The 26,743-nt window shown below is 42.6% G+C and overlaps 2 protein-coding genes across 26 annotated transcripts in view; one reads left to right on the forward strand and one right to left on the reverse strand.

Moving 5' to 3' along the window:
- PIGL (phosphatidylinositol glycan anchor biosynthesis class L) overlaps positions 1 to 8,366 on the reverse strand; it is a 61,948-nt gene extending 53,582 nt beyond the window's left edge. For all 5 annotated transcript variants that reach the window (XM_082374163.1, XM_082374160.1, XM_082374159.1 and 2 more), the window contains exon 1: positions 8,126 to 8,366. In XM_082374163.1, coding sequence (XP_082230289.1) covers positions 8,126 to 8,363 — 238 coding nt within the window. In that variant the 5' untranslated portion in view covers positions 8,364 to 8,366. The remainder of the gene's footprint in view (positions 1 to 8,125) is intronic.
- A 342-nt stretch (positions 8,367 to 8,708) lies between these two features.
- The window catches only part of NCOR1 (nuclear receptor corepressor 1), a gene marked incomplete at its 3' end in the record, with an annotated part of 145,681 nt that continues 127,646 nt past the window's right edge, over positions 8,709 to 26,743 (forward strand). For 10 of the 21 annotated variants that reach the window (XM_082374021.1, XM_082374039.1, XM_082374025.1 and 7 more), the window contains exon 1: positions 9,308 to 9,467. Of the gene's footprint in view, positions 8,846 to 9,290; positions 9,468 to 19,403; positions 19,423 to 26,743 lie in introns of those variants that run through there. The other 11 variants (XM_082374030.1, XM_082374040.1, XM_082374022.1 and 8 more) reach the window with 4 other exon arrangements.

Genomic DNA, 26,743 nt, shown 5'->3' on the forward strand with positions numbered 1-26,743 from the left:
GGTGCACAGGACCATCTGCTGGGATGGAGGAAAGGTTTTGGAACTTCTCCTCCTAATTTGTTTACCTTGTCCTTTATAAATGTCAACTTTCATTGTTTTAGACTGTACACATTAATTCAGTGGTCCAGCTACTTAATATAATTATAAATAAATATACATATAATGGGAGTATATGCTCAAAAGCTTTTACCAATAGGAAAATGTGACCAAAAAAAAGCTTGGAGATCATTATTCTAGAAGGCAGAAAACAAATGGGATTAATGTAGATTTATTTATATAGAACTACATTTTGTGTGTGTGTCTGTGTGATAACTAATACTTAGTAATAACTAGCAAACATAATGACATTTAATAGAAATTAAATTCACTTTGTAAAAGACCCACATTTACACAGCACAATGTATAAAGGTAGACATTTGTTTTACCTTAAAAATTCATTTATTTATTCTAAATAGGTAAAAAGACTTACATGGTTAAAAATCCAAGGAAACAAAACCGTATAGATATTTTTTTAAAAAGCCCCTCTCCCACTCCTCTAGTTACCCACTTTCCTACCCTGGAAGTTTTAATTTGTTAGAATGAGAAGTGGTTTGAGAATCAAGGCATCGTGGACCCAGTACCTGGCCTTCCACTAACTTTGTGAACCTGAAGAGATTCCTTAAGTTCCTGGGTTTCAGGAATGCTAGCAAGGGTTTTCCTTGAACATGACTAAGCTAATTCTAAAATGTATTGGGAAGAAAAAAAGGTCCACATTTTCTCAACTATAAAATGGGGGAGTTTAGGTTCTGTACCACTTAGGGTCTACCCAGGAAAACAGAACCCATATCAAATAGTTACATCGGTAAGAATTTAATAAAAAGAATTTGAAACCTAGCTGATGGAGGAATTGAGGGCCAAACAGGGAAGAGTGAGAGACCTAGAGTGTAGTGATGGAGGAAGTAACTACCAACCCTAGGCTGGAGAGGTAAGAGGAGGCAATATCACTCAAGCCCGAACCGGGTTCCCCAGGAGCTGAAACCCAAAGAGCTGGGCCACCTTCCATTAGAAGGTGTCCACAGAGCCCAGTTGGAGAAATCACGATGTGCGTATGTGTGTGTGTGTATACACACACACACACACACACACACACGGGAAGGATCATGCCTCTTTGATGAGCAATTTGAAAGATGGAAGCAGCAAGAGGAGAGGGGCCCAAGAGACTGGATTTGCGAGGATCTCTCTCTCGAGCTGAAGACAGACTGACAAATCCTGTCTAAGCTGAGTGAACGGGCATGGGGGCTCTAGAGCCACTCACCCATTTGGTTCATTGAATACCAAGACGCTCCTAGACTCGGCCAAGGGTTTGTGACCGCGCGGGGAGCCAGTGGGGACTCTTGGAAAGAAATAGGAAAGAGGAGGAAAAGGGGGCAGGGCCTGGGTTGGTGGCATATTGGGGAGTACCCTCCATGTGCGGGCCATGTCATAAACATTTTGATAACATTCTTTTTTTCTATTCTTTTAGTCCTCTGGCCTTCTTGCCCAGCTTTCGATATTTTCGAGATATATATACACAGATATATATATTTTTTTACAAAATAGGGCCAGAGATATGTAACCTTTGAGTCCTGTTCTGAAGTTCTATCACTCTCTTAAACATAATTCATATTTATCTTGTTTATTTTATTTTTTTGGCTGTGCCACGTGGCAAAAAAAATCTTAGTTCCCCAACCAGGATCTTAGTTTCCCAACCAGGGATCAAACCTGTGCCCCCTGCAGTGCAAGTGCAGAGTCCTAACCACTGGATCGCCAGGGAAGTTCCCATAATTCATATTTTAAATATTACTAATTTATCCCACTTTTTTTTTAAAAATTTTTATTTATTTATTTATTTATGGCTGTGTTGGGTCTTCGTTTCTGTGTGAGGGCTTTCTCCAGTTGCGGCAAGTGGGGGCCACTCTTCATCGTGGTGCGCGGGCCTCTCACTATCGCGGCCTCTCGTTGCCGAGCACAGGCTCCAGACGCGCAGGCTCAGTAATTGGGGCTCACGGGCCCAGCTGCTCCGTGGCATACGGGATCCTCCCAGACCAGGGCCCGAACCCATGTCCCCTGCATCGGCAGGCAGACTCTCAACCACTGCGCCACCAGGGAAGCCCTATCCCATTCTTAATAAGATGCAGTCAATCTTAAGATCATATATTTTTAGAAATCCCAAATGTATTAGGTCAGAAAGAAAAGAGTAAAATAGATGAGACTAACACTTTTGAGCCCGGATCTAAATTTATCTCAATAAGGAAAATTTTGAATAATTATTCATGATTAAACAGTAATAGTGAGGGACTTCCCTGGTGGCACAGTGGTTAGGAATCCACCTGCCAATGCAGGGGACACGGGATTGAGCCCTGATCTGGGAAGATCCCACGTGCCAAGGAGCAACTAAGCCCGTGTGCCACAACTACTGAGCCTGTACTCTAGAGCCCATGAGCCACAACTACTGAAGCCCGCGCGCAGCAACGAAGACCTAGTGCACCAAAAACAAAAAACACAAAAAACAAATCGGGGAAAAAAAAAAAGCAATAGTGAAAATAACCTGATAAGTTCTGTTTTAGGAAATATGGTGAGTCAGATGTCTGGAGAAACCCCCACAGAATACCTGAACATGTGAAATAAAAGGCGAGCATGTTTTAGAATGTATGGCTGAGCTGGCAGGAAAGTAAGGGCTGTCTTTGCAGGTCATAAACAGTAGGTAAGCACAAATCCAGATAGGTAGGGTGGAGCTGAAGCCAGGTCAGCTGGTGGCCTGAAGTCGGGACAGGAGATAAAACTTGGGCACGAATAAGGAAACCTCCACACAAAGATAGGACCCTCAGAAAGCAATACCTACAGTGGGTGAACTAAGGGAAAAACCACCCGAAACAGAGATGGTGGGGCTACTTCTGTGTCTTAGACTTGTTTCTAGTGGAAGGGAAAATAAGAAAAATGTCACCCCCTGAGAACTGTCAACGACACAGTCGCTTTCACTTGGTGTGGCACAATGTAGTGCCCAAATACAGCCACTGCAATAATTCTAGTCCACATGCACTTCTAGAACCTTGCTGCTTCCTATCAAGAGGTGGCATTTCTCTCTTTGAACCTGGATGTGACTTGTGACGGCCTTGACACACAATGCAGTCAAAGTGATACTACGTGCTTTCCAAGGCTAGGCCACAGCAGGCAATGCGGCTCCCCGGAGGGCAGGCCCTCTCGCGTACTTGCCCAGGAACCCAGTCACCAGGCTGTGAGGAAGCCCAGGCTACGTGGATTGACCGTATGTGGATGTTCTGGCGCACATCTCTAGCTAAGTCAGGTGATTCCAGTCTCCAGCCTTTGGGTATTCCAGCTGAGGTACTAACCGTCATGGGGTAGAGACAACTGCTCTCTGTCTGAAACCATGAGAGATGAAGTGTTATGATTGTTTTAAGCCACTAAGCTTCAAGATAATTTGTTACACACCATCAGGCAACTGATGTACTTGAGTTTGGGCCCTGAATTTACACTACCTCTATGGCCTGAAAAGTCTCAGTCTAAAATTTCAATTTAGAGTGATCTAAGATGGGTAGTTCCCTTTGCTGCCTGGCTGAAGCAAACATAAACATCAAAATACTATCACAAGTATGGTTCCGTGAAACGTGCTTACAATTAAAAAAAAAAAATCACAAAACACACAGGGAAACAAGTCACTCAGAATGAGTTACTCAAAGAGCAGAGCCAGACACAAAGACTGCAGAAACTGGAATTATCGGAAGTAGACATGTGTTTAATATATTTAAAGAAATAAAAAGAACGTCAAACTATGAGGAAGTAACAAGAGACTGTAATATTTGCAAAAGAAGCTCTGAATATGAGAAACAGCCTAATGGACAAAATTACTAATCATCTCAATATATATGTAAGGCGTTTATTATAAATCTACTAAAGGACATTAAAAAAGGCCAATATAAATGAGGAGACGTACCATGAAATCATAGACAGAAAGACTTCATATTGTAAACTTGTCGATTTTTCCCAATATTGATCAATAGAGTCAGTGAAATTCCAATAAAAACGCCAGCAAAGTTTTTCCTTGAGCATGCCCAAACTAGTTCTAAAATGTATTTGGGGACTTCCCTGATGGCACAGTGGTTAAGAATTCTCCTGCCAATGTAGGGGACACAGGTTTGATCCCTGGTCGGGGAAGATCGCACATACTGCAGAGAAACTAAGCCCATGCACCACAACTACTGAGGCCACGTGCCACAACTACTGAAGCCTGAGCGCCTAGAGCCCATGCTCTGCAACGAGAAGCCACCGCAATGAGAAGCCCACGCACCGCAACTAGAGAAAGCCCGCGTGCAGCAAATAAAGACCCAATGCAGCCAAAAATAAATAAATAAAAATAAATTTATAAAAAAAATAAAATGTTTGGAAGAAGAAAAGGTCAAAAATGGCAAACACACCCTGAGGAACAACAGATGAGAGGGCTGGCCCTACCAGATACAGTGTTGTAAAAGCTACAGCAGTTAATTGTTGTAAAAGCTACAGCATGATATTGGCACAGGGATGTCAAACTGACTGAAGGGACAGTATACAGATCAGAACTACATGGAGCTCTGACATATAAGAGGTAGCAGTGCAGTCAGGAGGGGAAAAGATGGGCTGAACTGGTTTTCCTGACTCCAGTCTTTCCCTCCAAACGGTTCTTCATATGCCACCAGTATGAGCTTGCTGAAACACAGAACTGGCTGTGTTAATTCTCCAGCACATGCATTCTACTACCTACTGTGGCTTCCTCTCATGTGTATATTACTAGGTACTTCAGTGGTTGCATAAATTGGAGAAATGCTGGACTAAACAAAATTAAATAGGAATTTTTTATAGCAAGACTTCTCCAAGATGTTGATAGTCTAATAAGGACCATGCACCTCTAAAGGGGGGATAGCACATCTGGTTAATTTCCCTAAACTTGTCAGGTCAAGGTATTAACATTTTTTTTTTAATAGCAGCTTGAGGAACTGGTATTTCGTGGAACATACACTGGGAATCAAAAATGGTTACTTCCTTAACTGATACAGCAGCAAGGCAATGTGTGTGGGTGCAGTGGTTTAGAACAGGAAAGAGCCACTGGGTCCTGGCTCCGCTGTGTTCTAGCTCTTCACTTTGGTCAAGTTACCTAACTTCTTTGTGGTTCAGTTTCCATAGTTAAAAAATGGGAAAAACAAATTATATATACGTGTAATGCCTATCATAGGATTGCTGAGAGGATTAAATGAGCCACTAATAACAAAATGCATTTTTTCCTCCTTCTCCCTACCCCTTAAAACTGGAGATGTAGTTAGAATGAGTTATTCAAATGAGTCCAAGACTTACTTATGCTTTTACTATTGCCCTGAATGGCTTGCCCCATTTCCTGTATACTTAAGTCCTATTTTTAAAGACCAGCTCAAAAGAAAAGCTCTTTGGAGAAGTTTCCTTAATCCAACTCCCTGAAAAGAGAATTGACGCTTTTCCCCATTTTGAGTCCATAGTCTTTTCTCTGTCAATTACAGCTTTCATTATGTTATATCACAAGTTATTAACTTCCTATTTTTCAGGTTAGAATAAATCAGGGAGGTGGGTAATGTTTAGTCCGTACATTTTTTTAAATGAGTTGGGGATTTTAAAAATAATTTAAAAAATTACAAGAGAAAACAATTTAAACAGAAAGTTGGATTCAGAGGAAATAATGAAAGACAACAATGAAGATACTGAGTTTTAGTATGTGTCAAGGGCGTGGTCTTATATTTTTATTGAAAAAAATTTTGATTTCTGGTCCCAACCTACTAAAAAATAAGGAGAAATTTATTAAAGAATCCTGTGTACCTATAATACTTTGTAAATAAAATCCAGGCATCTTGTAACAAATTTTGCTTATAATTTGATTCCGATAGTTGTAATATGAAACATAAATAAAATTAAAAGCAAACAAAAAAATGAGGCCATTACTTGCATATATTTGCAGTTAATATCCTTAATAGCACAAACTGAGAAGAAAAGTGCTTAGATTGAAGTTCTCAATATTTATGAAAAATGGTTTAATCTTACTGGCAACAAAAGATTTTGAAGGAAAAAAATGTTAGTCAAATCAAGAAATATTATACATAAAGAGATTATTTGTAATAGAGATAACCTGGGGGGGGGGAAACCCTAAATATATGTATAATAAGGGATGACTAACTAAATTAAGGTTTATCTGTATGAAACTGTTTAAAAGGCTATATATCTAGTTCTTATTAACATAGGTAAATATTTAAAATATAAGTTTCAGAAGGACATGGTCCTAACCTAGCTTGTTTTCAGTTTTATTCCTAGGGCAGAGAATAAGTCCTGGCAGACAGACTTTTTTTAATTAAAAACGTTTTTTTATGAAGACTTTTTTTTAAAGAGCAGTTTTAGGCTCACAGCAAAATTGAGGGGAAGGTAGAGAGTTTCCATAAACTCCCTGTCCTCACACACGTACAGCCTCCCCCATTATCAGCATCTCCCACCGGATGGTACACTTGTTACAATCGATGAACCTACACTGACACATAATAATCACCCAAAGTCCATGGTTTACATTAGGGTTCACTCCTGGTCTTGTACATTCTATGGGCTTGGACAACTGTCTAATGACATGCATCCATCATTATATTGTACCATACAGAGTATTTTCACTGCCCTAAGAATCCTCTCTGCTCTGTCTATACATCCTTCCTCTCATCCCAACCCCTGATCCCCACTGATCTTTTTACTGTCTCCATAGTTTTGCCTTTTCCAGATTGTCACATAGTTGGAATCACACAGTACAAAGCCTTTTCAGATTGGCTTCTATCACTTAGTAATACGCATTTAAGATTCTTCCTTTTCATGGCTTGATAGCTCATTTCTTTTTGCCTCTAATATTCCATTGTCTGGCTGGACCACAGTTTATTTATCCACTCACTTACTGAAGGGCATCTTGGTTGCTTCCAAGTTTTGTCAATTATGAATAAAGCTTCTGTAAACATCTGTGTGCAGGTTTTTGTGTGAACATGTTTTCAGTTCCTCTGGGTAAATACCAAGGAGGGCTATTGCTGGATGGTTTGGTAAGAGTATGTTTAGGTTTGTAAGAGACTAACTACCAAACTAACTGCCTTACAAAGTGGCTGAACCATTTTGCGTTCCCACCAACAATGAATGAGAGAGTTCCTTTGCTCCACATCCTCACCAGCATTTGCTGTTGTCAGTGTTCCGGATTTTGGCCATTTTAATAGTGAGTAGTGCACAGAAATCTTTAATAAATATTTGAGAAATTAATGAAAAGGTAATATTCGGTGAAAAATATAAAATCTTATAAAATGTGCTTATTGAGAAAAATCTGTAGAGAAAAAGAACTGGTACGAAACAACCAAATGGGAAAAGAGGTCACTGGGCATTTGTTAAAAACAGCTTTATTGAGGTATGATTTTTACATACCATAAAAATTCACCCATTATATATGTACACTTCAATTATTTCATTTATACAGCTGTGCAATTTCCACCATAATCCAGTATCATGGTCAATTTCTGTTTTCTCATTCCATCTTTTCTGTATGGTAAAGAAGGACTTAATTCCTTGAAAGGCCCCAGTGAAAGCTGGGTGGAGTTGAACTCTAAAATGACCTATCAGATTATTTTCTAGTCTAATGATCTCTCTCTTCAATTTGATACATGCATCTTTCCAGCACAAAGTGGACTGAAGGGCTGATGAGGCATGACACAGCCCACATTCTGTTTGGTCGTTATTCTTGGCCCTCCTGGAACTGAAAAAGTTCCACAGGATACTGATTACAGTCGCACTTCCCAACGCGGATGTAGGTACTGAATGGAAGCAAATGTGAGCTCCCGGGTCCTGCTAGCGGAGAGCGGAGCTCGCACGCTGCCCACGCCTCCCTACGCACCTGGGAAGCCTGCCCTACAGCCCTCAGGCTGGGGCCACCGATCCTCGGTGAAGCGCCCGGAGAAGGGACCTGCAGTGTATTCACCTGGCTCCCTACGACAGAGACCCCTCCGGGAAGAAGTCGACTGAGACAGGTTGGCGCCTAAATGCCTTCCCAGCTCCGGCTCCCCACGCCCCGCCTACAGCTTCCTACCTGAGGAGAAGCAGAGCAGGGACACCTGGTGCCGCAGGCGGGCCAAGCCTAGAACGGTGGGAGCAAAGAACATGGCTTCATCGTCGGGGTGCGCGGTCACCAACAGAGTCCGGCTTCCGGCTCCCGGCAGGCCAGGCTGCTCCGGACTCTTCATTCGCTCCCAGGAGTCCCAAACCCAGAGGAAGCCCCATGCCAGGACCACCGCCGCCAAACACAGCAGCAGACCCACCACTTCCATGCCCTGAGGAAGCACTGCGCCTGCGCAGGAGGGGAGGCGGCCGCCGGGCCGGCTCCGACAGGAAACCAGCGCCCGCGGAAACCGCGTTCCGAGAGGAAATCCGTCCGGTTGCGCTGCTCCAACGGCCGGAGGCTTTAAGCGTAGGGCTGTGTGCTCTGACACGGACGCCTCCCAGCACCTCTTCACGGGCTCCCGCTACTTTACGCGGCCTTTACGAGCTCTCGTGGCCGCTCGGTTTCAGGGCTGAGCCGACCCCCTTGCCGTCCACACAGTACTTAAGGGGAAGCGTCTGAAAAGAACCCCCAATATCTTCAGTGCGAGTTTCTCCTGTCTTTACGTCACCATTTTATCACTCATTTCTTAAAACCCGGACTTTCTCGTAATTATCCCGGTGAACACCGACTTTGTTTCTCCTCCCTAATTCTGGGATGTGGAGTGGCGGCTTCTCTAACGGAAAAGTATGCGGTGGCGAGGCCCGTCCGGTCAGTTCCTTGGGAGCGTGAGGCCGAGAGCGCACTTGGCGGGCGCGGGGGCCCGGGCTCCTCGGAGGGGCCGGAGGGAGGGCCGGCATCACGGGCGGGTCGGCCTCGCGCGGCCTTTCAGGCAGGCCCGCTGCGAACGCAGCCTGAGCCCGGGAAGCAGCTGCGCGGGTGGCTGCGCGCCCCCCGGGCCCCCGCTTCCCTCCTGCCCTCAGCCCGGGCTCTCAGGCCCGGGGCACGGCCTCGCGTCCTTCCCTTTCCCACGCCCGCGGGGAGTCCCGGGCGCGATGGCAGCGCCCTGGGTCCGCCGCCGGGCCGAGGGGGTACGCCAGGGGGCCGGGAAGCTCGGCCAGCGGAGGGAGTCGGCCTCTCAGCCTCCGGAAGGAGGAGGAGCCGGAGCAGCCTCAGCCGCGGCCGCCGGGCCGGCGGGTGGGGGGGGGCGGAGGAGAGGGGTTGAATCAAGATGGCGGCCGAGGTGGCGAAGCAGCAGCGGCGGCGGCGGCGACGACTGGAGTGAGCGCCCGGCTCGCCGCGCCGACCAGCGCCCGGGCAGGGTCGCGCGCGGGGCCGCGTCCTGCCCCTCAGGCCCGGGGCCGCGTCGGCCGCCGCGCTTCGTCCGCTCCCGGTGAGTAGGCCCGGCGCCCTCAGTCCGGCCTCCGGGCCCCCGCTAGCCCGGGGCCGCCGAGGGCTCCGGGGCACCGGCCGCGGGGGAGGCTTTCCGGCCGGCGAGGGGCGTCGCGGGCCCGGCGGCTCGGGACCCGCCCAGCCGCCGGCCTCTTGCCCTCGGCGGCCGGGGAGAGCCGGGCGCGGCGGGGAGCGGGACCGGGCGAGCGGGGGAGGCTCGTGGAGTTTGGAGGAAGAATGGGCTGCGGCCGGGCCGGGGCGCCCAGGGTGTCCTGCGGGGAGCGGGCTGCGGGGCCCGAGGCGGGCGCGGGCCGGGGCCGCGGGTGGGGCCGGCGCAGGTGGCGGCCAGCTCTCCCTCCGGGGCGGAGTTGGTGGCGGCCCGGGAGTGTGCAAGAGGTCAGGGCGGGTGACAGCGGTGGACAAGTGCCTGAAGAGCAAACTAGTTCACCTTTGCGACCAAACCACTTGGGGTGTAATGGCGAAGGGAGGGCGGGGGAGACGGTGGAGATCGGAACCCGGTACCTTCTGCCTTTTACCGTTGCTGTTTAGTGTGAATTCTCTTTTGGGGGGAGGAGGGATTCGAGAAACTGTAATTGAGAAGTCAGTTTTAGTGGCGAGGAGACTGAATTCTTCGAATTAGCCGGATTAGGTATAGTCGTGTATTAAAGGTGTGGGTGGGAATAGGTGATATTTGTGAAAAGTGCTCAGAAAGTGTCAGTTTTCTTTTACCGATGTTGCATGCTACAGTGCCGCTTCTCCAGAGTTACCCTTGGAGAGTAGAGGTGTGGGTAATTCTAATCTTTGGGATTAGTGTTTTCACCTGCATCAGATTTGCTTCCCCAAGTATATCCTAATTGTACTGAAATTTACATTCCTTGCGTGCACCTTGGTGAGGCGGTGACTGGAGGCGGAACGTGGCGTAAAGAGCAACAGGCCTGGGATTTTAAAATGCCTACAAATATTCATTCATTCGTTCAACATGTCGTGATCAATAACTGCTGCTGATTGGTCACATGTGACTCTCTCTTGGATAACTGAAGAGTTGATGGCATTATTTAATTTTTAATAGTTTTTGAAAATGTTTTGATGTATCCTTTCATAAAGATATTTATTGGCAGAACTAACTTGCCCAGTCTCAGGAGCAGACCAATTTTAGAATATTATTTAGACATGGGTGAAGATTACAGAAGAAATAAGCAAGTTGTTGCAGAAAGAAACATTGTCTTTATTTTCTCATTCTGTTAAAATCCAGTGGAGGTTTATTTATTTATTTTAATATTTATAGTACACAGTTGCTTTGCCTTGCTTTAAGCACACCTGTTAATGGAAATCAAGGTTAACACACACACATGTATATAAATAATATGCACATACATACATAAGGATGTGATTGCTTGCAGTACCAAAATACTCTTTCCTTTTACAAAAGGCTTGCCATATGTTGGACTCCTACCCCAGAGAAAATATAATACAAAGAGTCCTGATTCCTCCTTTAACGGTGTCATTTTGGAACATGATCAGTCTTTCTCTGCTTGTTTCCTCATCTATGATAGCAGGAAAACATCTGCTCTCCTAGGTTGCTGCTGTGAGCCTAAAAGAGCTGTTATGAAATTGCTTTACAGAGATTGAAAAGGTTATATTTCTGTGCCAGAGTAACAGCTCCCTCTTCTCTCCTGAAATACTTTAGCTGCATATCTCCTCTCATGGCATTTACACTTTCTACCTTGTATTGAGGTACGTACCTGTTTTATCTCCTATTGAGGGCGGAATGGAGCCTTCTCTGACTTTATCTTGGAGGCAATGCCTAGGATATTGACACTGCAAATGTTTATTGAACGAATAAACATTGTATTCTAATTAGGGAAATGTGTTCGCATTACAGCTTACCAAATACACCTGCTAACCTGCTGTGACATATTTATATAGCCGTGATTCTCTCCATGACCTATGAGGAATACATTTTTAAAAATATTTATTTATTTATTTATTTTTGGCTACATTGATTGGGTCTTTGTTGTTGCGTGCGGGCTTTCTCTAGTTGCGGCGAGCGGGGTGGCTACTCTTCGTTGCGGTGCGCGGGCTTCTCATTGCGGTGGCTTCTCTTGTTGTGGAGCACGGGCTCTAGGCGCACGGGCTTCAGTAGTTGTGGCTCACGGGCTCAGTAGCTGTGGCTCGCGGGCTCTAGAGCGCAGGCTCAGTAGTTGTGGCGCACGGGCTTAGTTGCCCCGCGGCATATGGGATCTTCCTGGACCAGGGCTCGAACCCGTGTGGCCTGCATTGGCAGGCGGATTCTTAACCACTGCGCCACCAGGGAAGCCCAGGAATAAATATTTTTTAACTGGGTGTCTTGTTGGATTTAATCATATAGTAAAACTTAAGAATTTGCCCTGCCCACATAATTTTTTAAAAAAGCACAGAATGCTCAGAATTAACTATCTTTGAGTTTGAGTAAAATTTATTCCAAGGCCAAGCATATTTGGATTAATCAAGTTTTTTTTAAGCGTTTTTTTTTTTTTTTTTTGTAAATTTTGTGAAGTGGGAGATTGTCCTGCCATTGTTATCTGCAGGAGAAAAGCAGAGGCCTTTCAGTATGCCAGGGATTGATGTAGGTAAATGTCAGGCTATTTGTTACTCAGGTTTTTTGTGTTTGTTTTGTTGTTCAGTTTTAACTGTATTTTGTGACCTGTCTTAATTGCAATTTCAAATTCTTAACTGATGCCTGAGAATGGTAGAGATCTCAAATACTTAGTTACTTCCTTGTGTTCATTTACTTCAGAGACTGGATTTTACTGGAATACGGTACAAAGGTTGTCAGAATTTATTATGTCTGGACTTATCTGTTGGTGTGTAGTTCATTCACTTGTTCAACCAGTGTGGCATGCTGTATGTTTACAGCATGTTACTAAATTCTATAGAAGTATAAAGTTGACCAGATCAGTTACATGCACAAAGAACTCAGTCTGTAGATTGATACTTTGTCCTTTTCAGGTTTAATGTTGCAAAAGTACATTTAGATAGAATATTATTATTATGTTTCCTCCTAGGAGCCATGCATCCCCACAGCCTCATACTCCTTGACAGTCAGGTCTAGAGCTGCCCGTTCCAGCCTCCTCTGACTTTTTTTTTTTTTTAAATTTTATAGCTACTTTTTAAATTTTTATTTATTTATTTATTTGTTTTGGCTGTGCTGGGTCTTCGGTTCGTGCGAGGGCTTTCTCTAGTTGCGGCAAGTGGGGGCCACTCTTCATCGCGGTGTGGGGACCGCTCTTCATCGCGGTGCGCGGGCCTCTCACTATCGCGGCCCCTCCCGTTGCGGGGCACAGGCTCCAGACGCACAGGCTCAGTAGTTGTGGCTCACGGGCCCAGCTGCTCCGCGGCACGTGGGATCTTCCCAGACCAGGGCCCGAACCCGTGTCCCCTGCATTAGCAGGCAGACTCTCAACCACTGCGCCACCAGGGAAGCCCCCTCCTCTGACTTTAAGTCCAGCTTCTCCTGATCAGTCCAGCTCCAGGTGACTTGGCATCTCCTGTCATGCTGCCCTGTCCCTTTAATTGTATTATTGATCTAGTATTTTTATTTTATGGCTGTTTAATTTCCCCGGTGTTTATGGCCTATTTTCCCCCAACTAAATTGTGAGGATCTCTGAAGAGCAAAGGTCTCACATTTCTTTGAGTTTCTTAGTGCATCTGGTTTGAAGCCATGCCAGTATTGCTGCTCAAAAAAGTTTGAGAATTCTATCTTAATAAATAGCAATTTAATAAAGAGTATCAAATCTTGTGTTAGATACCCCTAAAAAAAAAAAAAAAAAAAAAAGAAAGAAAACATTGGTTTTCTATCAGGACTCCTTAGGAGTATTGAAAAGCTATGAAAGCTTCTGTCATGTAGCAATAACTGTATGTAGAGCATCTGTTTTTTATTTTGGTATTATTGTGGTGGTGGTTTTCCTTGAACATTTTTACTGTTCTACCATTTTTTTCTACCCCAGAAGCTTGTAAGCTTGTGTGGTCAAAATATTACTTGGATATTACTTGGATTGTTTTCAGATACAACATTTTTTTTGGGGGGAGGGGCTCCTCTTTGCATGTGAAAATGAGACCATACAAAGCCATGAGAATGTTCCTGGGGAGCTCTTCAGTTTGATTCTTCCATGTGTGCTGCTGTTACTTTTATTTAATAATAATCTCAAAGACAATCTAAATTGGTTAAAATAAAATGCTCATAATTTATAGAGTTACAGAATGTAGAGTCATGTAGATTATCTAGTCTTACTTGTTTTACTGGTGAATAAACTGAGGGTCACTGAATTGAAGGGGTCTGGCCTAAATTGTTACTGTTGGCCAGTAGCAGAATCCAGTCTTCTGCCTTCCAGGGTAGCTCCTTCTGGGACACCATATAATCCATGGGATGAGTCAATGTGATGATTGACTACTACTTAAAACAAAAATTGGGGTGGGTGGGGAATGAGTGGTCAGTCACTCAGCTTAGATATTGAATGTAGGTACTTCCCTAACTTTACATTTCTGCAGTGAAAATATAGCTTGAAAAAAATTGGTATTGGTCTACATTAGTAACATGATCACCAGGAATTATTTGTCTCATTTTTTTTTTAAATTTTTATTTATTTATTTATTTATGGCTGTGTTGGGTCTTCGTTTCTGTGCGAGGGCTTTCTCTAGTTGTGGCAAGTGGGGGCCACTCTTCATCGCGGTGCGCGGGCCTCTCACTATCGCGGCCTCTCTTGTTGCGGAGCACAGGCTCCAGACGTGCAGGCTCAGTAATTGTGGCTCACGGGCCTAGTTGCTCCGCGGCATGTGGGATCTTCCCAGACCAGGGCTCGAACCCGTGTCTCCTGCATTGGCAGATTCTCAACCACTGCGCCACCAGGGAAGCCCCTATTTGTCTCATTTTTAATCTGCTATGATGACTGTCTTCTTAAACAGAAATGTCTTTAAGGTTATCTGGACCTACTGATGTTTCATGGAATTTAAGTGTTACAGTGATGGAAATTTTATTATGCCAATGGTTAGGTACCTCTGAGATACAAATAGATAGGTTAAATTATTTTATATATTAGTTACTGCTTGCTTCACTTACTCTCAAACTTCTGGACTTTTTTTTAAAGTGTGAGAAACTTCAGTTGTTATATGAAAGCTTAGATAAATAGCGTAAACATGAACTATCTTTTTAATGCCATGTTGAAAACTAATATATAATGTTAGTTTTCGATAGGTACTCATGCCATAAAATTTATTTTAAAGGAAAAGGCGTAGTATTCTTTTTAAACTAATGTCCTCACATGAATACTGAAGCATGGCATGTGTGTTTTAAAATAAATTTTATTTATTTTTTAATTTATATTTGGCTGCGTTGGGTCTTCGTTACTGCGCGTGGGCTTTCTGTAGTTGCCGCGCGCGGGGGCTACTCTTCATTGCGGTGCGCGGGCTTCTCACTGCGGTGGCTTCTCGTTGTGGAGCATGGGCTCTAGGCTTGCGGGCTCAGTAGTTGTGGCACACGGGCTCAGTAGTTGTGGCTTGCGGGCTCTAGAGTGCAGGCTCAGTAGTTGTGGCGCATGGGCTTAGCTGCTCTGTGGCACGTGGGATCTTCCTGGACCAGGGCTCGAAACCATGTCCCCTACATTGGCAGGCTGATTCTTAACCACTGTGCCACCAGGGAAGTCCCATGGCATGTTTTTTTATTCCACTTGGGCTGTTAAATAATATGCCTCTTTTGTGTTGCATTAAGAAGGGTTGTTTTTTCCCATTCTGTGCTCTTTTCTGGAATGCTATTTCCCTACCTTACTTTTGCAAACTCTACCGCACCTACATACTGCCTATTTTTTGAGGGGTTTTGAGCACATATCATTTCATCCAGGAAGTCAATCTCCTCCTCCTCCCTCTTCTCTGAAGAAAGTGTTTTATGGTCTGGAAATTCTTAATGCCTAACTTATGCCTCTGCTATAACGTCATAGTTATTTATGTGCATGCCCGTTTAGTCCCCACTAGACCATAAGCCCATTGTGGGCATGTCTGTGTCTCAGTTATTTTTGATCCTTCCCCTGCCCCCACTCCCAGAATAACACTCTGTCCCCAGGAATGGTGTAGTAGAAATTTGTTGAATGCATAAAAAGCAGCTCAGCTGCTGGAGTTACTTGGTGCAGCTGTGGAAGCCAACGGATACACATTCGGGAACTTGATGATGAATAGTTTTTGGAAATAAAAAAACAGGTAGAAATTCACCAGTGTCAGTGAGATAAAATATCTGTTATCAGTGAATTATTAAAGCATTTCTTTAAAAAAGTATTTCTCTCAGTTTACTGGGATTTTTGGGAGAAAGAGAAAGTAAGCGCAGAATCACTTCATCTCAGATTATTTGTATTTCCAGGTAAAGTTAGAACAAAAATGGGTTAATTTATATATGCAGGGAACTTTGGAGTTCAGTGCTAGGGAAAAAATGTGAGTTAGGAATAGTTGGTTTATAGGATTATTATAAAATCCCTTTGAAGGGATCCCTTTGAAAGAATAGTACTTGATTAGTTTTATATCAAAAATTAAATTTTTGAGTAGATTAGTCAAGAACAAAGGAAGAGAAGAGTTAAGATTACCAAATTATTTTGATCCCCGCCTCCCGCCGGCAGTTTCTACTTGAGGAATAAAGTTTGGGGTGTTTTTCTGGTTTTTTTTCTTCGTTACACATAAACTGAAATTAAACCAGAATAAATTGAGGTTACATTTTTTTTAGGAAAATTTGACTAAGTTGTTAGGAGGGTCACCTTTATGGTTAGAGATTGCCTCCCCCCCCATACTTTACTTAACTGATAGGCTCTTTTCTTGACATTTTTGTTGTCATACACAGTTTAGCATCAGAGTAATCTGTTTTCGGCAGTTCATTTCCCTTGGCAATAGCACAGGGATTTGTATAATTTTGAAATGTTTTAAGTAGTAATCATCATGCCTTTGAACTCCTGTTCAAAGACATTTAACTTTGTATTACTTTTGATTAAGTTCTTTTAATTTAGTTTGGAATAACGATAACTTTTAAGTATTTGGAATGAAACCAAAACTTGTGCTTTCTAGGAGTTACAGCCTGAAATATACACAGTGTAAATATACCAGAAGTAGGGAGTGTGTAGTCCATTAACTGAGTGTGTGAGTGTGAGAGAATGGGGTGGGGCAGGAGGAGCGAAGGGGGGAGGGCATAAACTGAGCAGGAGGGGAGGGGTGGAAGAAGTTACTCTATATTTACACAAAACCATTTTAATGAGTGAAGGGGGATGTGTTATTTTGAAATCTTTACTTGTCTTTTATTTACTATAAGTAATACATTATTTTACAGAAGTGCAATATGGAAGTATATAAAGAAATTGAAAGCACCACTTCCTAGATGTAATTTGCTGAGCGTTGTGTATTCGTTCAGGTTTTTTTTTTTTTCTGTGTGTATGTAATTTTCTGTATTATGGGACCATGATATGCTGTTCTTGTGTATACTGCTGTTCCATGTTGGTATTTTTAGAGCTACTTCTGTCATGAACAGTTACATAGTATTTCACTTATAAAAAGAAAACACTATAATTTGTTTAATCAGTTTCCGGCCAGTAGTGTTTTGTCAGAAAAACAAAGCTGTAGTGAATTATTTGTGTGTGTGTATGTATGTGTATTTATTTTGTATATTTATGCAAGCAGCTTTGTAGCATAGATTTCTAAAGTAGTGTTGCAGATATGTGAATAGTGTAGATTTGGATGGATATTGTCACAGTGTATGGGTATGCTCCAGACCCTGGCCAGCACTGGATATTACACATTAAAGCATTTTGCCAATTTAAGAAGTGGAAAAAGGGACTTCCCTGGTGGCACAGTGGTTAAGAATCTGCCTGCCAGTGCAGGGGACACGGGTTTGATCCCTGGACCAGGAAGATCCCACATGCCGGGGAGCAACTAAGCCCGTGCACCACAACTACTGACCCTGTGCTCTGGAGCCCGTGAGCCACAACTACTGCAGCCCGAGCGCCTAGAGCCCGTGTTCCGCAACAAGAGAAGTCACTGCAATGAGAAGACCGCGTACCGCAACGAAGAGTAGCCCCCGATCTCTGCAACTAGAGAAAGCCCACGCACAGCAACGAAGACCCAATACGGCCAAAAAATAAATTAATTAAAAAAAAAAAGTGGAAAAAAAAAGTGATTCTAATTGGCCTTTATCAATTGCTACTGACGCTGAACATTTTTTAATGAAGGGAGTTGTATTTCTTTTAGAAATTATCTGCTTTTGTTCTTTGGTTATTTTTTGATGGGATTATTGGTGTTTTTCAGATTGATTTGAAGATCTGTTTACATATTAGGGTATTCACTTTTTACGTATGTGCACATCCCCCTACCCCCCAGCTGTTCTTTTGTAGTATTATGTAGTCAGATATATCCAACTGGGACTGTGCTGGCTATGTGACCTTGGGCAGATTGCTTAACCTCTCTAAGCCTTAATTTCCTTATTTGTAGAATGGAAATGGAGATAATGTAAATAACATTTAGCATAGTGGCTGGCACATGGTAAGTAAAAATTCTAAATGTTAGCTGTTTTCATTATTGGTCTGTATATGGCTTCTGGGTTTCATGCTCTGCTTAGACCTTCCTTAGTCTAAAATTTAAAATATTCATCCATTAAACTGAAAAAGCAAAGTGAGGAATATTAAGTATAGTATGCTACTGCTTGTTTTAAATTTATTTATTTATTTATTTATGGCTGTGTTGGGTCTTCGTTTCTGTGCAAGGGCTTTCTTTAGTTGTGGCAAGCGGGGGCCACTCATTATCGCGGCCTCTCTTGTTGCGGAGCACAGGCTCCAGACGCGCAGGCTCAGTAATTGTGGCTCACAGGCCCAGTTGCTCCGCGGCATGTGGGATCTTCCCAGACCAGGGCTCGAACCCGTGTCCGCTGCATTGGCAGGCAGATTCTCAAGCACTGTGCCACCAGGGAAGCCCCCTACTGCTTGTTTTAAGGGGGAAAAATAGTGTGTACATATTTGCTTTTATATCATAGAATATTTCTGAAACAAAACCTAAGAAACTGGTATTCCTTGTTGCTTGCTGTAGGATGGAGAACTGAGAGGCACATGAGTGAGATACTTGATTGTATACCTTGATTGTATTTGTTTTTTTGTTTTTTTTTTTGGCCGTGTTGGATCTTTGTTGCTGTGTGCAGCCTTTCTCTAGCTGCTGAGAGCAGGGGCTACTCTTCGTTGCGGTGCGCTGGCTTTTCATTGCGGTGGCTTCTCTTGTTGCGGAGCACGGGCTCTAGGCGCATGGGCTTCAGTAGTTGTGGCACGTGGGTTCAGTAGTAGTGGCTTGCAGGCTCAAGAGCGCAGGCTCAGTAGTTGTGGTGCACGGGCTTAGTTGCTATGCGGCATATGGGATCTTCCTGGACCAGGGCTCGAACCCGTGTCCCCTGCATTGGCAGGCGGATTCTTAACCACTGTGCCGCCAGGGAAGTCCTTTGAATGTATTTTTAAAACAAAGAAGTCTTTAGATTTTAATTTTTTATTGTTTCTTTTTTTTTTTTTTTTTTTGCTTTGCCTTTCTTCCTTTTCCTTTTTTAAACTTCTAATTTTTGGGGTCCATCTGGAATTCATTTCTAGTATAGGACATGAGGTAGACATATATTTTGGGGGGATAGAGGTGTGTATGTTTTTTTCCCCTGAAGTAACCAGTTGTGTCAGCACCATTTGGTGAATAATCCAGCCTTTGCCCCAGTTAGCAGATTTGCACCTTTTATCAATTTACTAAATATGTTTGGCACTGTTTCTAATCTGTTATGTTTTCTTGATATATGTTATCATATCCTTTAAATTACTATTGTTTTATAATTTTAATACTGGTAGGGTTAGTCATCTGTTCATTACTCTTTTTTTTTTTTTTCAGACTTTGGCACTTCTGGTCTATGTATTCTTCTGGATGAACTTCAGAATCATTCTGTGAGGTTCAAAAAGAAATCTTGCTGAGATTTTTATCGGGAATACTGAATAGTGATTGGCACTATTGAATTCATAGGTTAATTTTAGGAAAATTGACACCTTTGTGTACTTCCTATCCTTTTGTTCAAACAGACTTTTATGTTCTTAAGTAGATTTTCAAACTTTCCTTCAAATAAGTTCTGCACATTTCTTGTTTCTTTTGTCCAACGAATACAGTAGGGAATCACACAGGGAGTTTATATTCTAGTGGGGGAAGACAGTATAAGTAAAACAAACGACTGCATTTCAGATTATGATTAATCTGTAGAAGAACAAAAAGGGTAACTGGAGGGTGGCTGGGAAAGGCCCTTCTGAGAAGATGGCATTTGAACTGAGACCTAATTTTGAGGAGTCCTCGGCCCCAAGGGTGAGCCAGGAAGAGCATTCCAGGCAGAGAGTAAAGAAGGACAAAGGCCTGAGTCAAGGAAGGGCCTGGCCCTGGGTGAGGGAGCTGGAAGGAAGCTCCTTGTGGCCTCCTGAGCAGTAGGGGGGGTGGGGGGGCGGGGGGGAGCTCCTGGGCCACAGTGAGGAGTTCAGATTCTGTTTGAAGTGCGTGGCAGCTCCTGAGGAGTCTTGAGCAGAAGAGTGATGTGTTCTGACTTATGGTTTAAAAAACATTTGGCTTTTTGAGTGGAGAAAGTATTGAAGTGGGAAGTCCAATTAGGAGTTTCTTGCAGCAAGAGATGAGGATGGGGGTAGTCAAGATGGAGAAGCATGGGAGGCTTGGGGGCGGGGCATGGAAGGAAGGCTAGGACTTGCTGTTGGAATGGGTGTGTTGAGAGCTAAGAACTGTTAGGTGCTGGGGAGGCCATGTGTGGAAAGAAGAGATGGTCCCTGCCCTCACAGGTCTCTGATGGTTTTGTTTATTATTATTATTATTTTTGTATAGAATTCAGTACCTTTTAAGTCAGTTGCTTTTTTTCTACTTTATTTTGGTATATACCATAGAAGTAGAGTCTGTTCATTAGACTTGTTTTATTTTGCTTCCTAACCTTTAGCAGCCTCTCTTAGCAGGTCAGAGGGGAGGCAGCAAAACATTATCTTTAAGATAGCTCTGAGCTAAAAAAATTACCTTGAAGAAGTTACTTAGCCTCTCCAAAGCCTTTCTTAGGGGTAGTAGTAGAACTAGTGGTTTAGGTGAGCTCGTGCACACCATGCTCTTAGTACACTGCCGGGGATGTAGCAAAGGCTCAATAAATGGTGACTGTTTGTTATTCTCCTTAGGTATTGTCATGTCTATTAATCCCAAGCATCCAAAGTTAAAAATTTTCTGATCTCAATACCCTGTTCTTTGTTTGTGTTGATGGAGGAGAGGGTTGGTAAATAGTTGTCCTTTTTTTTTTTTTTTTTTTTAAGTCTTTATTGAATTTGTTGCAGTATTGCCTCTGTTTCATGCTTTGGTTTTTTGGCTGCGAGGCATGCGGGATCCCAGCTCCCCGACCAGGGATCCGACCTGCACCCCCCGCACTGGAAGGCGAAGTCCCAACCACTGGACCGCCAGGGGAGTCCCAATAGTTGTCCATTTCACTTTGAAATGTATTCATTCTTATAGCTGGAGTGAATATTGCTCAATTTAGAGAATTAGGTCAGTTCAGTGCCACTGTGCCACAGGGTTCTCAGTCATCTGCCTGCTGCCGTCTTCCTGCTGCCGCTGTCTTTGGAAACTTCTCCTTTCTCACCTTAGGTAGGGATAGAGTAGTGTTGTTGTTTTCACTCAAGAATTATTTATTGAATGTCTGTATTCTTAGATTAATCAAATGATTATGCCCATATTAATGTGTTCCTTTCACTGTCATATTTTATCGGGGGTAGGGTAGTCTAAAATGTCTTTTTCTTTAGCTCCCCTTAATCTGTCTTCTAAGTGAGATGTCATTATGTCAAAAGAGGCCACAAATAAAACACCTTGTTAATGACATTCCCCCAGAGTAACTCCTCCCCGCCCCGCAAAGGGAAGAATGCTTTAGATTATTTTACGGGAGAAATTCTGTTCCAGTTTAGCACCACTCTGATCTCATACAAATTACAGAATCCACTTGGATGGTTCTAGCCTCTGTCTCCTCTCCTGGAGGCTGGACCCCGAGATAGGCTCAGATGGGCTTTCTCCAAACCTTCACCAACCCAGAGACTCTTAGGTGGTTGGGATATCCCAGGGGGTGGTCCTTAGCCTCTCCCTGCCTCCTGGGCTTTTGGAGTTGGGCTAGAGCTGAACTGCTTTGTGAGAATTAGTGAGACCCGACTTGCCTCAGTTTAGTATCCAGTGTTTGGCACCTGCAGTGTCATAGAGGCCATTCCCCTATGCCATACTTTTGTATCGAAAAGTATTATTTGATAGTTTAAAAGAAAATTGAATTGTGTCCTTTTCCTGCTTTGGTGAAATGTGGACTTCACCTCTGTTGTGACCCTTGGTGGAGTCATTCTTGCTCATCTAAAGAGGCGTCTGTAGTCCTTCCACAGCGAAGTATATTTTTAGCTCTTTTTCCAAGACAGATTAGGCCACCTTGAAAACCTATCCAAGTACATTTTGATTATGCAAAGATTGTAGGCCAAAAGCCAGGAGTTCCTGGGGAGAAAGGATTTGTTTTTTTTGTTTTTTTGGTGGTTTTTTTTTTTTTTTTTAGGATTGCATTTGAAATTTTGTTTTGCAAGATAAGTTTCCGGTTGAGTAAATTTGTGTGTGAGTATGTGTGTCTTTATTATGTTAATATGGGAAGATTCAAAGAGAAATTTAAATAGACTGATTTCATTTTACTGTATTTTATTATCTGTTTGCAAAACGTTGGAGGCTAGTTCTGAGTTTATCTCCAAAATTCAGATAAAATGTGTGCTCGTCACTTACAACAATGACATCTGGTTTTAGTATATTATTTTCATCCTAGAATACAATTATGTATGTTTATGATACGAGGTTGTTGCACGTAAAACCTTGACCAGTTTTCTTAAACATTTCACAGAATTTTTATAGTCCATGAGTCAAGCATGTAACTGTGAGTTAATGAGTTTTGGAGCTATGAACTGAACTTAAAATTGGAAACTGCCATTTAAGGTTTTCCCTTCCCCTTCAGCCTCCACTTTAAACCGATTCTTTTACTTCAGTTGTTTTCAAACTGTCAAGTGTTCTGTGGAGGTGTCTTGGTGAGCCAGGACTGGAGTGAGGGTCGGAGGCAGGACGGGGATGGGGAGGGGGCTGAAAAGGCAGATTTAGGTTCCCCGTTCTCCCTGAATCAGAGTATTATGTATTTTATACATTTGGCTTCCATGTAAGATGTTTGAGGAAAGAAAGAGCACTGGTTAAACAAAGGTCTGAACTGTTGTGGTGTGTCTTGTGGGTAAGTTTTGAGGAAGGAGGTCGTGGTGGGCTCCAAGCTGCAGTTCTTGTCACCAGAGGTAGGGCCCGCTCTGACCAATAAATTTGTATCCCAGTAAGGGCTAAGCTCTAGTTTTGCTGATGTTTTGTTACCACCTGTGATGGGCTGATAGTAACTATCTTTAATTTATTTTTAAGATAATTCAAATTAAACTCCACTAAAATCACATGAGAAAACTGGGACATCATGAAGGATTGGTTATGATAAAAGGGAAACACGGACAAATCATTTGACTTGTATTTGAGTGACATTGAATGTACATGTTGAACTCAGGACTCATCATTGCTGAAAATGAAAATAAAACAACCCGAAAACAACACTGTACTCTATAGATTTCTCATCATGTAGGCCACTGATGGAAAAAAATTTGGATGACCTTGAGCTAAGATCTTTTCTTTTGCCTCTCCATTCCATTTATAGCTTTATTTACTTAGGATGTCCGAGTTGGGAGGAGAGCTCAGAGACAGATCACCTAAGCATTTCTTAGGGATGCAGATCAGAATTACTTGGAAAATGTATAAAATATTTGTGAACATTCATACAGTGAAATACATTACAGCAATAGAAAGAATGAAGAAGCTCTTTATGGACTCATGAAAATGATTGTCAAGATGTATTAAGATGTTAAGTAATAAAAGCAAGATATAGAACAATATATTATCTACTCTGCTCCCATTTATGTAGGGGGCAAAGAGTGTGTGTGTGTGTGTGTGTGTGTGTGTGACAGAAGGCTGTTTCTAGGATACTCCAGAAACTAGTAACTTTGGTTGCCTTTTGGGAGGAGAACTGAGTAGAGGCTGGGGACAGGGTGAGAAGGAGATTTTTCCCTCTGTATTCTGTGGTACTTTGAGAAACTCTTAAACCGTACGTATAATATCTATTTCCAGAAACAAAAACAAAGGCCCCCCCCCCCGCCTCCCCCTCCCTTGTTGACTTTTCCCCTTCCACTAGCAAGTGCAGGTGTGTAGAAAGGGAGCGCTGCCCAGGTGGTTTTTTTGTTTGTTTGTTTTGTTTTAATTAGTAGGAAGGAATGTTTTATTTTTATTCATTTATTTATTTTTAAAATTTATTTTATTTATTTGTTTTTGGTCGTGTTGGGTCTCTTTCGCTTTGCTCAGGCTTTCTCTAGTTGCGGCGAGCAGTGGCTTCTTATCGCGGAGCACAAGTCTAGGCGTGCGGGCTTCAGTAGTTGTGGCGTGTGAGCTCAGTAGTTGTGGCTCGTGGGCTCTAGAGTGCAGGCTCAGTAGTTGTGGCACACGGGCTTAGTTGCTCCGCAGCGTGTGGGATCTTCCCGGACCAGGGCTCGAACCCGTGTCCCCTGCCTTGGCAGGCGGATTCCTAACCACTGTGCCACCAGGGAAGCCCCTTGGTCGTTTTGATGGGTGGTCTCACTGCACATCTCAGCTCCTCAGAGTAGCTCATTACCTGCTGAGAAAGCTGCACAGCATCACAGAAAACACTAGCTTCTCCCATTTTTGCCGCTGACAACTTTGTGACATAGAGAAATTATTGAATTTCTCTGTGCTTCAGATTCCTGGTCTGTGAAAGCGCTGTTAGTTGGGCCTTGGCGGGGAGCAGGCAGGAAACAGTCTGGGAGGCACTGGCCCTCTTCTGACCCCTCCCCTGGCTGCTGCTGGGACAGCAGGAACAGTGCAGTGAGTAGTAGTAAGGATGGTAACATTTTAAAAGTTGCTTTCTCTTAAGTTTTCTTTTAAGGTTAGATTGAATGACAGTTCTCTAGAAAATTTTATTTTCTAAACCTAGCTGGGTAGGAATTTGGATCAAGTTGACACACTGAATTTTGCTCTCTTCCCAAATCCTTAAGATGATGAAAAAGAAAAACGAAAACAGAAAACTTAAGCCGTGTGTCAATAATATGTAGTATTGTTTTCTGTATTTCGAACATATGTATCATTCTACAAGTTGTTTTCACTAACCTTTACTTTTTTTGAGGTTTATATGTATTGAAACATAGCTCTAGTTTATTCATTGTAACTGCTGTATAGTATTTTATCATGAATATGGAATTTAGGCTGTCTTCAAATTTGCCTATTGCACTGCTGCAATAAATATCCTTTTGTATGTACATGCGAGTTTCTCTAGGGTATATCCTGAAATTGCTGGGTTGTAATAAGAATGATTCACATTTCAGATCGGTGTGGAAAGGCAGACATGTTTAGTAAGGGTTTTGTTTGGATAATTAACTATCAAGTAGTAAAGAAAATACATCTAGACCCCTACCTTACCATTCTTTAGAAAAAAATTTAGATGATTAAGGAGTTAAATGTATTAAAAAACTTTAAGAAGTGTAAGAGGGGAAAGTAGAAGAATATTTGAAAATTTGGGGGGTAGAGAAGGTCTTCAGAAAGACAAAACAAGTTATGAATGCTGAAAGAAAATATTTGTAACATAAGGTCACACACCAGCAGAACCCCATGCAGTCTCCCCCACCCAGTCTCAGGCCTGGCCTCAGTCACCCTCTCCCTCACTCTCCCTCAGCATCCTTGCTTTGCCTTAGGGCTTCTCTAGTTTCTCTCCATGCAATGCTCTTGTCTTTTCAAGGCTTTGGCTCAAAAGTCATCTTAGAATATAATTTATTACCCAAACTGGGACCGTTTTGAGAAGGAAATGGAGCATAGTTAATAACTGCACTGGGATAGTAGTTGTAAATTGGATCTGTTTCAGGAAATCGGGGCATACGGTCATCCTAGCTGAGACTGGCTTTCTACCTGCCAGACATGTCTCCCTTTCCCTTCTCTCATCCTGTTTTATTTATAGCACTTTATCATAGTATTTTGTGGTCACTTATTGTCTGTGTCACCTCAAGATAAGATGCCAATCGTGGTCTCATTCTATGCCAGCATTTAGAGCTGTTGACACACAGTATATACTGCTCAGTAGATGTTAACTGACTACGTACATGATATTTCTGCCTTTGGCCTTGAAGTCTTGTGAAGATGTGATAGACACATGAAAAATCGAGTAGTAGTGGTATATACAAATCATACTATATAAAACAAAATGTTCTTATTTATAAGAACTTTTTTTTGTGGCATGTTCTAAGTAAAATTTTTCATTAGCTAAATTTCTTAAAAAACAATTTTCTAAGCTCGTGTATTGGATATTTAGGACAATTCCTTGAGAAACATCCTCAGGCGTTCATCTTTGGATATATCTGTATTGAATAACCAAATGAATTCCTAGAAGTGGAATTGCTGTGGTAGAGGATATGCATATTTTCAAGGCTGATGCTGTATAAATTGCCATTCTTCTTTAGAAAGCAATTTGTACCCATTTTACATACATACCAGTAATGTGTGAAACAGTACCTTTTTCTCTAAACCCTCACCAAACACTAAGCATTATATTTTAATATTTTGCCAGTTTCTTTGTTTTACTTTTCTGTCATTATTGAAGTTGACTTCATTAATTTTACTTCCTTTGTTAATCCCATATTTCTGTCATGTCTTATATTTCTGTTGTGATCATTTGTTCTTATTGATTTGAAAGATACATATGTATATGTATATCAGAATTTTGCTGTTGTGCTTTTTCTGGTTTGCGGTTTGCCATTTTAGGGTGTCTTTGTTTTACAGAAAAATAAGAAAAATTTTTTCTCTGTCAAAGATAACAGTCTTGTTTGTGCTTTTGGGGGTTGTGCTTAGGAGGGTGTCCTCTGTCCCTCGTTTGTATATGTGTTTCTGTTAGGTTTCTTGAAAGTCCTGCAAACGTTACCTGGTCTTTTGAAGGACCTCAGATTGGAAATCACTTTGAGAATATCAGTGTCCTCAATTTTCTTGCCTTATCCTAAGCGTCAAGGAACAAATTAAAGGGACAAAAAGCTTTCTGGAGAGAGATTTAGGACAGAAACCTAAGACTGTATGCAGTAACTCTCTAATACTGTGTTTCAGCAAAAA

Source organism: Balaenoptera borealis, assembly GCF_965194805.1.
Source record: "Balaenoptera borealis genome assembly, chromosome: 20".
Taxonomy (NCBI): domain Eukaryota; kingdom Metazoa; phylum Chordata; class Mammalia; order Artiodactyla; family Balaenopteridae; genus Balaenoptera; species Balaenoptera borealis.